This window comes from Sturnira hondurensis, unplaced genomic scaffold, assembly GCF_014824575.4.
Source record: "Sturnira hondurensis isolate 20B ecotype Veracruz unplaced genomic scaffold, ASM1482457v3 Scaffold0014302, whole genome shotgun sequence".
NCBI lineage: Eukaryota > Metazoa > Chordata > Mammalia > Chiroptera > Phyllostomidae > Sturnira > Sturnira hondurensis.
In genome coordinates, this window is record NW_028086933.1 from 5,015,257 (window position 1) to 5,033,658 (window position 18,402).

The 18,402-nt window shown below is 41.1% G+C and overlaps 1 protein-coding gene across 2 annotated transcripts in view; it reads right to left on the reverse strand.

Annotated features, from left to right (window-relative positions):
* ARID5B (AT-rich interaction domain 5B) overlaps positions 1-18,402 on the reverse strand; it is a 179,893-nt gene that overhangs the window by 87,652 nt on the left and 73,839 nt on the right. For both annotated transcript variants that reach the window (XM_037062697.1, XM_037062699.1), the window contains one exon: positions 1,462-1,692. In XM_037062697.1, the coding sequence (XP_036918592.1) occupies positions 1,462-1,692 (231 nt within the window). The remainder of the gene's footprint in view (positions 1-1,461; positions 1,693-18,402) is intronic.

An 18,402-nucleotide genomic window follows, 5' to 3' on the forward strand; every position in this document is an offset into this window, starting at 1 on the left:
AGGAGTGGGGGTACTAAAGAAAAACTTGAAATCAAACTACTGAAAAGGGACGATTTGAAAATGCTGATCTGAAAACAGAGGGTGTTTTAAAAAATACATTGGATACATTCATCTAGTTGAATATAAAGGTTTTTATGAATATTAAAAATCTGACACATTCTTGGGAGAAGGAAAAATAATTTGTGTGAGTACTATTACTCTCATAGACTGATAGTCATTTGACAAGCAGAGCTGTGAAAAGCATCCAAAAAATAGTTTGTGAAAACAATGTCATGTGCAATGAACTCGGGTCCCCTTCCTCTCTTTGTTCCCTTCTTCCTTGGATCACCATATCCCATCCCCCCGTCTCCACCCCTCCCCTGCTTACACACCTACTCACGATATCCCTCCCACAGCAGCTATGGGGCTGCTGGTGTCAGGAATCAGCAGACGGGGGAGGCCACAGTGGATTTCCAAAGCCATGCTGAGGCCTATAGTGGGTAAGCGGAATAATCTGAATCTGAATGATCTGCAAACTAGGGATCCTTGAGAAAATATTGTCCAATAGAGTCAAGGAATGTATCGGTGCAAGAGACCACATGCTCTCTGTGCACCAGAATGTCAACCTCTACTGAACTCAGGTACCCTGAGGAATTCAGCACGGGCCAGACATCAGACTGGTCATTGATGGTGGTGATTCTCAGAGAAGGGAGAAGGTGAGGGTGAAGGTTGTTCATGTCTCTCTAAGTATAGAAATTTCCCAGGAACATGAGTAGTTTGTTAAAGCGCTCCCAAGGTATTCTGATGTCTCTGCCCACTGAGAACCACTGATAGGATTCAATCCCTTCAACAGAGTAAAAATGTGTGAGATGTGATCTTGGCTCGCCTCCAGTCACGCACTGCGTCATGCAAGGTCTTCCACACTGGTGATATATCTTTTTCTCCTTCCCTTCTGTCTTCAGAGACAAATGACTGATCAGCTAGGCAGAGGTGCAGATAAAAATACGTGCACATATATCCATCTTTGGTGGGCACAGTGTATAAAGATATATGTATATATAAAGATCTATCTATTCACCGTATAGTACTGAAATGGTTGCAACTGCTGCATTTTCACAGTTCCTTATAACACTGAAAAGTGAGTGATCATGTAAATAACAAATCAGAATCTGAACAGTCAGAGCCTTTTGAGAAAGAACATGAAAGCTTCCTGTCCTAAAGTCCAACTTCAAGGTCGACCGAGCAACTTCAGACTCTACATTGAACAAGTTCTAAATAATAATCGTTTATCCTGGTAAACAGAGGCTGCTAAGGAGGCATTGATGCCTTATGTCTCCATAATTATGGGGACAGGCAGGGTGGGGTGGCACAGTAGGCTTGTGAAAATAAGCCCCGTTCCCCATCATTGCTCTTCACAAGAACTGAAAACAAGTAGACATGCACGCACAAGTTTCGCATAGGAATAAAAAAAAAAAGACTCACCAAACTCATCGCATATACTCTCATTTTCTATGAGTGTCGGGTGGTCAAAGGTGTCCCGACAGTACAGGATCTGAGGGTTCTTGCTGACCACTGCAATGCCCCCCAGGGCCAACGCAAACTGGTCCGTGAGGATGGAAGACGGCTTATCTTGGATGCGTTTCAGCATGGAGCGGTACCGGCAGTACTGGGGGTAGCTGAGAACTATCACGTTCGTTTCTTCCTCGTCCTCTCCTAAACAAACAAGAAAACACTTCCATTACCCTCTTCCCTCCAAGGAAGAACTGTCATGGCCATGGAATAACTTCAATAAACCCTTCTGGTCTTGTACTGAAAATAGAGTCTTCAATATAAAACTCTTATAAGCAGTTTATGTTCATTTCAGCCTGGCAAAGCACTCGCCCTCCAGCCCCACCTCACCAGTCCAGCTCCACAGAAAATCCTCAGGTTACCTGTACAGAAATGAAAAAATAGAGAGAGATGACCCTACAGACAGATTAAGCAATTTGGGGGTCACTAGCAAGCAGTATAACCAAACAAAACTATTTTCAAAGAATCAGATATATATATATTGTAAGCCTTAAAGTCATCATTGTCAGAAAAATCAGAATTTTGTGGAGCTCCTTTATGCTTATTTCTGTACTCTGGTATGGCTCCTCTTGTTTTGGGGGGGAGGGAGGTTATACACTTTCACATTGCTTGAAGGCAAAGGTAATATAGCCCCCAAGAGCTGCCCTTGAGACTAAAGAGTATCATTGTCCACTCTGGTGGCTGTTAGTGCCACTCATCAAATATTTCTGGTTCTCTTGATGGTCCTGTGGAAAGACCGTGCTTCCAGGTCCACTGGAGACAAGTGGCCATGTGACTTATTTGGGCCTATGAAATAAGACAGAAATGAGTGGCTCCTTTAAGAGCTAGTGTTTGACCCCACTCTCTCCTTCCCCTTGCTCTGGACATCTGTAAGGTTTCAGGTAGTGACAACTCTGGGTCTTAGAGTGAGAATAACATGGAGCCGAGTCCCTGATTGGTCCTAAATGGATACATAAGCAGAAAAGAAACCTTTCTTGGGTGTTTTCACGGTGTGGTCTATTCCCCACTTGATTGATACATCTACCTTCTCTGTCCTCCCCTGCACACCTGCTATATTCTGATGTTTCTCAGATCCATCTGGTAACTGGGCACATCCCAGAGAACCACGCTGAGAGGTCTCCCCAAAGCAACCTTGTGAAAGAGCTTCATCAGAACCAACTGAACTCAGGAGAACAGTTCAGCAACTTTAAGGAAGCTCCCTCTCGCAAGGATCTTAATGATTATTTACACCTCATTATATCCAGTGCTTATTTATAAAAAACATATTCTGCATGGATGAATCCTTCCTTCGTCTTAAGCTTGAGATATGGCAAACACCCCTCTTTGGTCGCCTGCCACTGGCACAATATCAAGCTGAATTTAGGCTCCATGACCCAGTTTGTCATCATTCTCTGTAACCATACCATCAGGGCATTTGCGAGTAATTCCCAGACATGTCACTTGCTTATCCAAAGGGGAAAATGCTCACTATTTTGAGCCCTTATCATGCTGCAGGGAATTGCAGGAGACAGTTGTTAAGGATACCAACATTATCATGGCCATCTGGTAACCAGTGGAAGCTGACTGAGTGAGGACAGAACATAATGGAGCATCACCAGTACCAATGAAAGGTGTGCGTGTGACCTTTTCAGATAGGAGGCCAATGCCCAGATGTATCTCTAATTATGTTCTCTTAGTTCATTGGGCTGGAGGCTTCTTTGAGAATGGAGATGTTCAGCTGCTTTCAAGATGACATCCTTTAACAGTGTACTTTTTTTTTTGACTCCTGCCTGGTTTGTGGGTAGCTACTTTGTCAGCTGGCACACTTAATTAAAAGGAAATACATTTACATTGAAGGCAAGTCTCCAAATGAAAAGAAGTTTTCAGAGGCTGATACATGTCCCAAGACATACCAATTTGAGATTTTTACGGCAGACCAAAAAAACGAGTTCACACTTTGGGTTCAAATCTGTGCTTTCTATACAGTTAAATCACACACACACAAAGTTTTAGTGAAAACATCCAGCAATCATCATTACAGTTCTGGAGTATCTAAGAACTCTCTGTAGAAGCAGACCTCAATGTGTCAATTTATATTATTACACTCTGTCTGTTGAAGGTGATCAAATTTGCCCAAGACTGTTCAAGGTGAGAGCGGTGCACCCATGGACCCCCAGGACTTATTTGAGCAAGCTCAAGTGCTTAATACCATCTCCTGTATGTAGGAAATGCTGTGCAAATACCTGTTGATTTCCAAATTCTATCTTGGTTGTGCTGTTGACTTTCTCCAATGGGGCAAAAGCTCATTAGTTTCCCCAGGGGTTCTTGATATAAAGCAGAGAAAGTTGAGCTTTTCAGGTTGAATGAGGTAGAAGGAATAGATGCCTCAGAGTTAGTTTTAGAGCAGATGGCACCTGGACTCTTGGAACCATTTCACTTCCTTCCTATCCCGTCATCCTCCTTCTGCTTGTCTTGGACCATTTTTCATGATGACGCCAACTCTAACATCTTCCTAATTCTCTGCTCTGGATGAAATTAGCTTCCGGTTATCTTCTGCGCTTAGAAATGACTTCTTCCTTTTCTTCCCAACCACCCTCCCTTCTTTCCTTCCCTCTTTCTTTCTGTTTTTCCTCTCCATCTGATTCTAGTTTGAAACCTTTAATCTTCTTTCTTTACACAGCTCCTAAAAACATGAGCCATGACATGAATCCTTCTTTTTCCTTTGGAAGCAAACCAGCGAGTTCCCTCTGGCCCCAAGTCATGAAAACACGTCCTGTGATGTCCATTCATTCTGGAGACAATGTCTCTGAGTGCCCCTGGGACTATCCGCATTGGATTCACACAGGGTACCTGTAAAAAGGCAGGTTCCAGGGCCGATGAGAAACCACTGACTCAAAATCTTTAAGGTTGGGGTCCAGGAAATTCTGATCCTGGGTTTAGCTTTTTGCACAGACTCACAGTAATTTATGCAGTTTGCATTTTGATCTTACAGGAGTTCAGTTTTCAGATAACAGGCTACTGCCCACACCGCACTGTACAAGGCCTGGAACAGAACACAGGAGCAAACTCCTGTCTTTCTGCCACTTCCCCAGACTTGTTGCAGGTACAAAAAAAATCAACAAATGAAAAAAAAAAAACCCTCAACTAAAAATATGAAGGACTGAGGGACTGTTTTCCTGTTTAGGAAGCAGAACAAATGCTGTAATTTGTTGGTAGCACAAATTACAAAACAAATTTGTAATTTCTGGTGCTACCAACAAATCACTAAAATTTACAAAGGTGTTTTATATAATGTATCTCTTTTGCTCCTCACATAACCCTATTAGCAGGTAGCATTACTTCCACACTTTATGCACACCTTTTATGCATACTAACTTGCCACACTTTATGCACACCTTTTATGCAGGTAGATATTAGCATTACTAACTGCTAACATCCCCCAATTTAGGGATAGAAAAGCTGAGGTTCAGATACACACATGACTAGTCCAGTATCTCCAAGAACAAGAAAGCAATGGATGTGACACTAAAACCATTCTTTTTCTTAAAAAAAGCTTTTATTTATTTATTTCTAGGGAGACAGGGAGAAAAATATGGATGTGCGAGAGATACATTGACTGGTTGCCTCTCTCGCGCCCCCAACTGGGGACTGGGCCCACAACCCAGGCATGTGCCCTGACTGGGAATCGAACTGGTGACTTTTCCATTCATAGGTCAGTGCTCAATCCATTGAGCCACACCAGCCAGGGCTATAACCCATTCTTTTAACTCTAAGTATAATAAGCACAAATAATAATAATAATAATAATAACAACAACAACAACAACAACAACAACATTAATGTTATTATTAGAGGTTTAACTTATCTACAATATTAGGGATGAGGATGGGGGCCTTTGATTTAGTAAAATATGAGCCTCTGTTTCATTGACAGCTGTAGAATTCAGCTAGGTATAAGTCAGAATTCTTTTATTCTGTTTAAGTCAGCTCATTATTATTTTGGAACAGTGCATTTCCCATTGTAACTATTTAACATTATTGACACACCTTTTATGCATACTAACTTTCCACACTTTCATGCACTCCTTTTCTGCATACTAACTACCCACTGAAGAAATAAAGCCAACTCCCACTTACGTGAGCCTAGAAACCCTGCTCCCCATTCACTTCTTTCCACACTAAGAGGCCAGGGGCCCCGTTGGGATCTGGTCTAAAATGACAATGCTCAGTGAGGCCAGGACATAAATAGTTAGAACTCTGTTGCCTATGAACAGAACCACCCATTTGGACCAGAGTTTTGGTATTGTTGGGACAGAGGCGGATTTCCAACCTTACAATTACACATGCCCAGGTGAGTTGCCTTTAGTATTTACAAAAACCAGAGAATGCCCACGAGACCCTCAGGACTCCTGTGAAGGTGAACAAATCATTCTTGGTGAGAGTGAAGTTCCAGGGGAAAGGTGAGGCCTGGGAGGACCAAACACAGTTTGTCTAGGTCAAGGTTTCACTGAAGGAAGACACCCTGAGTCTCTTCTTGGAGTCTAAGGAGACATATTTATGTAACTGGAGAAACACTTACTTTTCACTCAAGACAGAGTGTGGTCAACTTAATATGAAAAAATATATATATACATAAAATTATGAATTTGGAAGATTTTAATTCTAGTTCTAAAATTCTATGATCCTATAACTCCCTCATAAGCCTCTGCATTAAATTAACTTCCTTCTGATACAGCTACAAAAACACTAAATTGTTCAACAGCTGTCATATTTTACTTCAGTATGCGAAGAAACAAAGCCAAACAACCCTTTCGAGAATTCTTATTTAAATTCCTCTGCTACTTTTTTTTCCTTACTCATTTCAGATACATGTAAATAAACACTCCAGTGCAAAGTTACCCATGAAACAGAGTTGCCTACAGTGCCATGCAGGACATTTTTCCCTTTCTAATTCATAATGAGTCTAGGAGATAAATCTAAGAATGACTAAAGAGTGGATAAATTGTACGTTTGTTTAGCCAAAGACAAACAAAGTGCTCTTGGAACAAAGATTTTCTTTCAACCACGCCCACATAGGAAAAGAAATCAAAGTATTACCCTAAGGAATCTCCCTCTAACACACTCTAGTCGGTTGTAGTTGGTTGGGTTATGTATACATGACTTGATTTCTGTCAACAGAAAATGATCAGCAATAAATTACTGGTACCAAAGACTGAAATGTAAAACCATAATTATGATACTCTATTAAAATGTCATCTCATTCTTTAACTGCCCCTTCCACCAGAAAAAAAAAGTGAATATGCCTATTTTAAAATAAAATATTCAAAGGGAATAAGGGAACCCAAATTACTAAACCTCATTTCAACTCCAATGAAAAGAAGTTTGCCTATTAAAAGTTAATACCTAAAGTACACCGCTTGTAACACTCAACCAAAATTACTCTAATCCCGGGCTTATATTATAATTACACGTTTTGTTAACCTCTCGCAATGTCAATTTTTCACTTATTTATATATTTTCAAAGTGCAAAACAGAATTCCACAGAGAAACTGTAATTATACCGTGAGGCTCCACCCGAGGTTTTCAAACAGTAACTGTACACCATTGCTTTAATCCTCAGAGTTGGGGAGGGGGGAAGGGGTGGGGGAGAGGGTAAGAGCGGGCATTCGTTCTGAATAGTGTGTTGCTCAAGTTGTCTTTGTACAAAGGGGGATGCATGAAATAGCAAACACAATGAATTAAGGGAGCATTGACTTTCAAATATCCATAATGCTATTTTTTTAAAAAATAGATAATGGTGGCCAAATGCACAGAAGGCTGAAAACATAAATTCCGGAGGAGAGATTTGCTTTTATCTCTTACACAACAATTTAGAAATGTAACTTTCTTTTTCATTCGGGGTGGGGGGAGGAGGCAAAGCTTGTTTCAGAAACATCACACTATTATGCTTACTGAAAACCACTATAATCTACTTCTAACATCAAGAAGCTTAAAAAAAAATCTTTCAAAAAACCCTTCACACCAGGATTTTATAGAGCCTGGTGGAAAAAGTATGCATGTTCCTTCCTGTACCTAATTACCTCAACTGAAAAACCTGCCAAGTACTTTGCCCTTTAGTTCTCTTAATCGTATTAGGGCAAATGCACTCGGATGCCAATAGAAACAAACATTTAAAGATTTTCACTTAAAAGATTCCAAATATGTATGAAGGCTACTTTTGAGACACAATGTCCCTGGTCCTTCACAGACAACAGACAGTGTTCTTTTTCTTTTCTGAGCAAATATGAATTTGTTCAGGTTATAAAACTTGATGTACTTGATGTCTGGTTTGGAGACAATTTAAGTAAAACAATATCAATATGAGAGGCTCTTACAATGATTTATGCTTCTTTCTCTTACTTTATTACATTAGACATTCCTTTCTCAAAGCTTTATACTTTTCGCTGTGCTCCTAGCAACCAACGGCAAAGCATCAACTTTATACACCTGGCCCCATTCCACTTCTTACTGCTATTGACGACAACAATGAAGTTTCCATTTAATTGCTGCTCTGTTGTGACACTGAATATTTGTCATAATTAGGCATTTCCTATTTTCCATCTATTCATTTTTGATTATTACTGAAAATAATTTTTTAAGCCCAGAAAAACTGAAGTATAAAAATTCTACAGATAAGAGTAGCTACAGCTGTTACTATCATTACCAACATTGTAACATGCAGTTAAAAAAAAAAGAAAAGAGAAAAGAAAAAAGAATATAATTTCTCAGAAGGTAATTTTCCCTTCAGTCTAAGTGCTCTTATTCATCTTACAGTTACTCAATGATTTCCTGTTCTAATTACAGGACATTATACAGAAAGACATTTGTAAAAAGAAAAACGCAGCAGTGCACATGACTAAATAGCTTGAATTGGTTGAAAGTGTTTAAAATTCCAGAGTTGTGTATCAACTTTATCAATTCCTGATTACAGCTCTGTGTAAATGTGTAATGTGCCCTGCCATATTTCTAAATCTTAAGGCAGTAAACTTAGTCCCCAAAGTTAGTACACATCAAAGGGGAAAATACATTTGCAGTTAGACTGATGTTGAGCAGTTGGGGCGGGGGAAGATCAGTTTTTTTCTTTTTTCCCCTCATCAAAGCTTACATTGGAGGCATGCCAAAGCAAGGAGTGGAAAATATTAATAATAAAAATAAATTAAATGCCTGATTAAAAGGGAGAGAGAACAAGATTCCATCCAGAATAGAAATGAAAATGCCACAGACTATTTCATAAAAACATACTGTGACGTAAATTACACATCAGTATTGCACTGTTGTGGTTATTTTGAGAAATGGTTTGTACTGTAAGTCAGCTGGTGCTGCCCCACCCTTAATGATTTTGTAATTCTCTACACAGTAAGCAAGTAGGGCAGCCCTGAAATGGCTAAGAAAGAAAACAGACCCAGCCATACAGCTCTGGCAATAAAAAGATAATGCACTTTTAACATAACAGAACAAGAAGATTGGCTTTATTAACTAAAAAAAAAGCCTACTTTAAATGGTCCCCAGCTTGCCATTTGTTTTGATAAATGGAAAGACAGATCTTCCCAGGACAGGCAACAAAAACATCACTGGAGAACTTATAAAAAAGAAAATGTGGGAAAATATGTCAGTGCGTGGCTGCAAACAGAACAAAGAATATGTCAAATGCGAGACCCAGGGTTTTCGCCAGCTGTTTCCAAAAGCAAGCCACTTCCAACAGAGGGACACACGAATATAAAGATAGGTATTAATATGGTAATATTAGCTTTGCCCTTACTCTTAATTCCTCACTCAGAAAAGAAAACAACACACCTAAGCTAAAACCAAACGCTGCCCTCACTCTGTAACACAAACGACCCCACTGGGAGGCAAGCCGGCTCTACCCCAAGGTTCTCCCAAATGGTCACTGAATGCTAAGCCACAATCAGAAGCCAGTCCAGATTTCATCTTGAGAATTTTGCATCTTATTTCCATATGGCACTTCTCAGTCAAATTTAAATGTAACACAAGACAGGGATTGTGCAATCAGTATATCTCCGGGGACGTGCCACGGCCAGGCTGACAAGTAGGTGAACAGGTGGCCACATTCGGGCATTGAGGTGCCATTATAAGGGGCCCATCTTCACATGCCTCCCCTCCACAGGGTTAACTGTTAAGCTATAATCAGCCATTCATTTTAGTACAAATGAGTTTCAGTATCTGAAGAAGAAAATATAAAGAACCCATGAGAACACCAAGGAGCCAGGGTTTAGACAAAAATTCCTTCTACTCGAAAACTGCACCCCAAATGTCCTCAGACATCTAATTATTTATTAGTGACCCAGGCAAGGCTAGTAGATGGGATTTGAACTTAATTAAACTCAACCCTTTCTGGGTTTACAAGGAGCTAATCTAATCAGTCCCACGGTTATCATAAACCAAAGTTGTTCTAAGGGGAGCGAACTTGACCACTAAAGCACAACTGGCCATAATCAAAGTAACTTCTGCCATCTTTCCCCTTAGAATATCTACAGGGCTTTTCGTTTTTCAGCCGGTACCTTGTCCCTGCCAACACTGCAATCCCGCTACTGCAGCAGCTGCATGGACCCTTTACGTTTGTTTGACAGTAACCAGAGGGGAGGCGAGAGGGGATAATGGGGGGCAGGGGGGAGGGGGGAGGGCCATTAAGGAACACGTATAAAGGACACATGGACAAAGCCAAAGTGGGGCAGCATCGAGGGTGGGAGGTGGGGATGGCTGGGGTGGGGAAATGGTGAGGGGGAAATAGAGACAACTGTACTTGAACAACAATAAAAGATAAATAATAAATAGTAAATTAAAAAAAAAACAAGCAAAACCCTTTATGTTTTCGAGATCCTCCTGAACCTCCAAACTTATCAATAAATCTATTCAAGGTGTGACACCAAATGAATCAATAGCTCAGTGATTAACTTCCACACATCAGTCCCTTAGAACGCAAGATCCAAATGTGTGCCTTAGGCACAGTGACTAATCACTGCTTTCATGTACATCATTTCACAAGCAGTCAACACTGATCAGGCTAAATAAATCTTATGATTTCCAACATGGTTTATGCTGGGGAAAAAAGCGCATGGAGAACCAGACACCAGACAATGTAGGATTAACTAATGTTGATCGCCTCATGCGTGGTGTTTGGAGATATTTTACACATGTGCACACACACACGTATACCTGTATGTGTGTGTGGTAAGCAGCATGTTTCCTCTCATTAAAACTGTGTGGCCGTTAAAAATAATAAAATTAAGTAACATTCCAGGCCATGTGAAGATGCTTCTGTTTCAGTAAGAGGGAAAAAAAAGGAAAAGTATGAAATAATATATTCAGCCCCATGACTTTTGTTGAATAGCATTACTGAGGCATAATTCTTTACCAGATGACTCATCCATTTAAAGTGTATGAGCTTTTAGTACATTCAGAGGAGTGCATCCATCACTACAATCAAATTTAGAACATTTCATCATGCCCAGAAGAAGCCCTGAACCCTCCTGCTCCCACACCTCCTGCCCCTCGCCAGGTCCAGGTAACCACTAGTGTAGTTTCTGCCTCTACGGGTTTGCCTATTCTGACCACTCAACGCAAAAAGGATGGTACAATATGTGGTCCTTTGCCGCCGGCTTCTTTCTCTCAGTGTGTTTTCAAGGTTCATACATATTGTGGAGCATATCAACATTTTATTTCTTTTTATTGCTGAGTAATATTCCATTGTATGGATATACCACATTTTATTTCCCCAGGCCATCAGGTCATGAGATGTTTGTGTTGTTTCCACGTTTTGGTTGCTGTGAGGAACACTGCTATCAGGATAAAAACATTTGGACAAAAATGTGTGTGTGGACATACGTTTTCATTTCTCTTGTGTCTGTACCTAGGAGAGGAACTGCTGGGTCACACATTAATTCTATGTTTACACTTTGGGGGGACTGCCAGCTGCTTCCCACAGGGACCGTGCCATTCCACGTTCTCCCCAGCATTGTATGAGGTTTCTGGTATCTCCACATCCTCCCCAACACTGGCCACCCTGGGGGATGTGAAGTGCATCTCATGTTGTCTTGTTTAATACTTAAAAACCATAACAGTGAGTGCCTCTTAGGTTTGAAATTGTCTGTGATTCTTATTTTCTCCTTTGTTTGCCTGCATTTTAACTGTGCGATTTTTTTAAAACACGGGAACTTCTGTTCAACTTGTATGGAATTTCAAGGGGCCTCAATATTTAAGAGTCTAAAAAAAAAAACAAAGTTGGAAGACTCACACCTCTTATTTCAAAACTCACTACAAAGCTACATAAGGATGTAATGGGATGGAGTGGAATAGAGAATTGAGAAGTAAGCTTTCAAATACGTGATCAATTGATTTTTGACAACAGTGCCAAGAGCCTTTAGTGGGGAAGGGAGAGTCTCTTCAACAAATGGTGTGAGGAAAACTAGACATTCAAAGGTTTAAAAAATGTAGTTGGACCCTCACCTTACACCACATATAAAATTAACTCAAAATGAATCAAAGATGAAATTCAAGAGCTAACGTTACAAAACACAGGGGAAAATCTTCATGAACTTGACTTCACAGGTTTTCTTAAGCATGACACCAAAAGTGTCAGCAACAAGAACAGAAAACAGATCAACTGAACGTGATCAAAACCAAAAACTTTTGTGCATCGATGGACGCTATCAGGGAAGTGAAAAGACAACCCAAAGAATAGAAAAAACTATTTGCAAATCACATATCTGATAAAGGATTACTATCCAGGATATACAAAGAGCTCTTACAACAACAAAAGGACAGTCTAATTTTAAAATGGAGAGGGACTTTAAATGATATTTCTTCAAACAACGTATACAGATGACACATGAAACGATGCTCAACAGTGTTAGCTATTAGATCAAACAATAATTAGATATTATTTCATACCCACTAGGATGGTTATTATTTAAGAAACAAAAACCCTGAGCGCTGGTGAGGATGTGGAGAAAATGGAACCCCGTGCGTTGCAGGTAAGAGTAAAAAATGGTGCGGCTCTGGTGGAAAACAGTCTGTTAGTCCCCTGGGAAGTTACTCATGGGATTACCGTAAGACCCCCAAATCCCGCTCCTAGGCATACATACCCCAAGAATTGAAAACAAGGACTCAAACAGATCCTTGTACATCAGTGTTGACAGGTGCATTACTCACAAGGGCCCCAAAGTGAAAACAACCAAACTGTCCTTCAGTGCACTCAAGAGAGGAACAGATGAACAAAGCTGTGCCATACACACATAACAATGAAATACTATTCCGTTTTTAAAAAGAATGAAGTTCTGATACATGCTCCGACATGAATGAACCTTGACAACATTATGTTAAGTGAAATAAGCCAGACACACAAGGACAAATATTGTAGGATTGTATTTATATGCTGCATCTACAATAGGGATGCAGAGAGAGAAATAGAATTTTCTTACAGAGAGAAAAATAGAATTTGCTAGGAGCGGGGATTCGGGGTGGGCAGGGAGGTGGGGACCAGGAATGGGGAGTTGTTGCTTAATGAGTACAGAGTTTCTGTTGGAATGATGAAAAAGTTCTAGAAATAACGAGTGATGGTTACGCAATACTGTGAATGTACTTAATGCCATTGAATTTTACACTCAAAAATGATTAAAATGGTAAATGATATGCTATGTATATTTTATATTATAAAGAAGAGGACGATCCGGCAAGGGTTATATTTTCTATGTAGATACAGTCTTAGTTATTTCTTGGGAGGAAAAGTGGTATCTCTTCAACTAGCAACTTAGAATACAAACTCCCGGAGGGCGCAGAATTAGTGCCCCAATTTCTCGTTAGCCCTCCCCGACCTCTGAAGGAACACTGATAAATGTAATTGCCCAAAGACAGTGTTGCAATAAAATAGAGCAGTCACGTCATTAGCTCACCCTAGGCTCTGGACCCACCCGTCTCCCTGTAAGGCTGGGGTCTGCAGAGGGCTCCTTACCAAACAGCACTGCAGTCCTCTCGGCAGGCCTTTTAAGATGGGGGGGTCATGAGTTTCGGCAGTCATCTAATTTTCCTGACTCCTTATTTTTGGGAATAACCTCACAACTTGAGGAGTTTGTGGACAATCTCCTCACAACAGCACCAAGCTCCGAGAGCTTACATCCTAAGGTGACAAGGGTTGTTTGTCCGCATGACACGGTGTTCTTCCATGTCATCATAGGGTTCCTGGAGCAGCTTGCCAAGGAAAGGGGGGAAAAGGCTTCTGTCTTTTATCAGCAGCTCATCTGAAATGAGTGGTCTTCAAACTGGGGAATCCCTACCAGCGGGTACAGGACTTTCCTAGGGGAACCTACATGGGAAATGGGACAAATTCTCAACCTCCATGTTACTCAATCCTCAATTCATCGGATGGAAAATGAGTCTGCACTTAATACAGCCAATTTCCTTCTTTACCTATATCACCCAATCTAGCTTTATTACGACCGCTAGAGACAACACAAAATACTGGTTTTGAAGAAGCCTCTCTTATTGATACATCAAGTCACCTTAAAACATGGGCTTTTGATATTTCCCTTCCTCCTCATATTTCTGTTACAGGAGATGCTTGGCAGTACAAATGGGGTACTTTGGCCTGTGTTAAGATGCCCTGAATTCAGAAAAGCCAGAGCAATAAAGGTTAATGATGCTGATCCCTTTAAATACAGCTGGAATGTTCTGCAAGGCTACCAGATTTTTTGGGGAAAAAAATTGGATAAAACCTAAGGTTAAAAATTTTACATTATTTCAGAACTGTTATACTTTAATAAACACAGATTTTAAAACTTATGATTTTATCAAATAATAGAAAATGTTTGTTTTAACTACAGTCAGTCATTCTATAATTCTAGAATCTTATTTCATTCTATATCATGTTTAACATTTCTACTGCTTATTAACAAGAAAGGCATATGTACTGTTTTTGAAAATTCTTTAGAGTACCACTGTCCATTAGAAACATGAGCCAAGTATGGAATTAACATTCAAAAAGGAAAAGGAAAACAGGTGAAATTAATTTTAATAATATATTTTATCTTTTTTGTTTTAAATTTTTACTATTATAAAACAATAATTGAATGAACACTTTGTCTTCCTTCCCCAATCTTATTGAGATATAACTGATATATAGCATTGTGTCACTTTGCATACATTGAAGTACATTATATAGCACTTTAAGGTGTACTATGTAATGATTTGATATATGTATATATTTTGAAAACATTTTGCCTTATTTTATGGCACAAGTGCAATGAAACAGGGTCCATTCTTTTTTTGAAGCTATTTTATCTAGCTCAAAGTATCCAAAGCATTATTTAAACAAATGAGTAATATAAAGAATTACTAGTAAGATATTTGACATTTTTTGTGTGTGTATTTTCAAAGTCTAGTGGCATCTCACACTTACAGCATCTCTTAGGTTGGACAGCCATGTATCAAGGCCCTAACAGCCACCTGTGGCTCGTGGCTGTCATAGTGGGTGGACATCCAATTCAGAGAGTCCACCAGAAAAGAAATTTGAAGACCAATGTGTTAGACAAGCTGGGCCTGAAGGGCAGCTGGTGGGAATGGGCCACCCTGGGTCCCTGGCAGAGTCCCCACGGTGCCTGTCAGTCCTGGACTCCTGCAACGTGCCTAGGGAAGGGGTTCAGAAGCACCATGGGGAGAACAGAACGGAACAGAACAGAACAGGAGGAAAAGGCCCTAGACGGCTGCTATCTCATTGTTCTGCAAAACAAAACCCCAACAAAGGCCAAGAGGCAGCAAGCACCCCTGCGTCGTTACTTCAAGAGAGATCCTTGTTCGCCACTTTTGGGTTTTGGTGAATGACAAAAATCAATTCACAGTTAAATTTAAAAAAATAAAGCTTCAACTATAAACCTTGGTAAGGCCCCTCTCCTCTGGGTTATATCTATTCTCCTGCTGTGACTAGCTGCAAGGTCACCTGGTGCTTTTTCCACAAACTGCTCTGGGTTCTGTCACAATGCCAGGAGCACATCAGTCGTTCAGAATGGGTATTTTTTTCCTTTCATCTTTTTTTTCTAGTGTGTGCAATGAGAAAATTAGTTTAACATCTGAAGGAAAGAGATACTTATACAACCTACTGGAAACCGAAACCACTATTCAATCTCACGGCAGTGCAGTCATATAAAAACTCTGGCACCTTCTAATGTGTTCTCACAGTGCGTCGTGGAAGAACATCATTGAAGGCTGACGATATGGATATACTCTATTTTACTTCCTTTTGAACAGTGTCAGTGAGTAAGCTGATGTAAGACAGGAGGAAGAAGAATCTGGCTTATTCATGTTTCCCATAATAACTATCACCCACTGCAAATCATTTCCACTGCAAAAGCCTTCCTTTCCCCAATCTCTAATATACAAACCTACTTCCCTTTTCTCATAAAAGACATAATAAACATGTTGCTGGTGACTAATATATTAATTCCAGTTATAATTCTGTGGTTTCAAACCACGAGTTACCAGTGTTACAGATCCCTATTCTGGGCATCTCTTAGATATTTCTGAGATGTTTTATGTTAACTGAGTTTTAGCAAACTACAGGCCAAATCTGGCCTGATGCTTGTTTTTATGAATAAAGTTTTATTGCAACGCAGCCAAGCCCATGTATTAACATACTGTCTATGGCTGCTTTGGTACCCTAGTGGCAGAGTGGTGTAGTTGTGACAGAGACCTCACAGCCCGAAAGTCTGAGCTGCTTCCTCTCTGTCTCTACTGACCCCTGCTCTGGAGAACAGATTATTGCTTCCAGAAACCTGTCATTTTGGATCACTGATATCAGCTTTTCCAAAGATGCAGTTGCTCTGTTACACTCACTGAACTTACTCATGTTAGGCTCCCATTTCTAGACCTTGGGTTCTTTGAAGGCCAGGGGCTGAGTCTCTAGCACGTTTGAGTCCCTAACAGGGTGGATACGAGGGAAGCACATGGTAGGCTTTCAATTAGTGGTCATTTCAATCAATGTTCCATTAATATTTCAAATTAATGTTCTCTGGTTATTTATTTACCATCTGGCACCCCCTATGTCTAGCCCACCCCTAAATCCATTACCCAGCCTCTGCCTCGCTGTGTGACCCCTGAAAGCTCTATCATGGGACACTTTCACACTCTGGTTTTGCTTAGTTCAGCAACTGGAAGATGCCGGCAGAAGGGCAGATGGGGGAAAGAGAAAAGTTGGGGTGCTTCTTCTTGGCTCCCTCTCGGTTTCAGCATCACAGTCCCGGCTGTGGCTGTACCCCTCCCCCATGGCCGCTCCAGCCGGGGACCCCATTTCCTCCCCCTTGTTTCCTGGTATTACTAGACCCTGGGTGCCTCAACCTCCCTTCTTGGTTCCCTTCACCTTCACCATGCACCTCTAAGTCTTCCCTTTGTTAACAGCTCTTCACTTGAACCCTCTGCATGGAAATCTGCTTTTGCCTCAGCCTTGACTGATCTTCCTCCTGGGTTCCCACTTGGCAAGTGGTAACTCCGTAGGCTGTCCCCACACTTACAGGTTAAATGAAAAAACAAGAGAGGGTATGTGTTCTGTGGCCCAGTCACATCAGTACCATGGAGGGCCTTTTTAGCATAAAGATTCCTGGGCCTCCTTCCTGCCCTGCTGAGTGAAGATGGCTGAGCTGGGTCTCAGATGAATGTTTTCTACCAAGTACCCCGGATGCCGAGGCACCCATTGGAACAGATGGTGAAATTCAGGTTTAGGGCAGGATGGAAATACAAAACCAAACCAGTGTGAAGTCACTGCAGAGTGTCTGGAAGGTCGTCATGCCAGGTGTATGGACAAGTACAGATTGAGCAGAAGAGGAGGTCAGAGCTATCCGCCTACCCCAAGGCTGCAGGTGGCACAGAAACTAAAAATGGGAAATACCCACTCTTAGTGAGACAGTAACCCTTCTAAAGGAAGCTACATGTTAAACACCACATATTCCATAATATTGGCTTCAACAGTTTGTTTACTCATGAGCATCCACTGCTCTCAGAGTCTGGGAAGCCTGACCCCTGTAGTTCAATGTCCGTAGACGGAGTCCACCAGGCGGCACATGGGGAAGCACGGGCCTCCACATGCACACACCCAGCAGAACACGATGCTCGCCAGCTATGAACTAGGAGATCTGGGAAATAACGGCCTTGCAGAGCCTTGGGTTTCTAATCTGCAAAATGGACAACAAAACAAAACAAAACAAAACAAAAAAAAAACCCAGAGCCTTCCAGGGAGGATGCATGAGTTAAAGGATGAAAAGTACCGAGGCTAGTGCAGGGCACAGTAAGCTCTCAACACGCATATCCACTATTATTACTGCTCTGCAAGTTGCTTCCCAACGTTTTCTGAAGAACACTAGCTGCTGGGGAGATCAGGGAGCACATTAACCGAGTGCTATGCGGAAAGAGGGTACCACGGTATGGAGAACACTGAGTTTAATGAAGTTATATAGACAGTCTCCATGGAGCCCTCATGATGCAAATGGGGGATTTGAATAGATGGGAGGGAATGTGCTGCCTTGCCTTAAATGTCTTCTAAAATAGAATCGTCTCTCATGCCGTCCCTCCACGACACTTCCCTCCCCCCACCCATTTTGTGTTTCTCTGATCACAATTGGGGAACCACTCATGTCAATGTTGATGACACAGGCCCAAGCAGGGGCCCTATGCACCCGAATGTTGACATGGCAACCCCTGCTCCCTTCGATCCCCATTCCTGCATGCACACCCTACTTAATTAACCATGTCATCACAAATATGTTATTATGCATGGTATACTCACTCATCGGAATAACGCTTCATACATTATAAAGGCCCTTCATGTGCTTAGATTCAC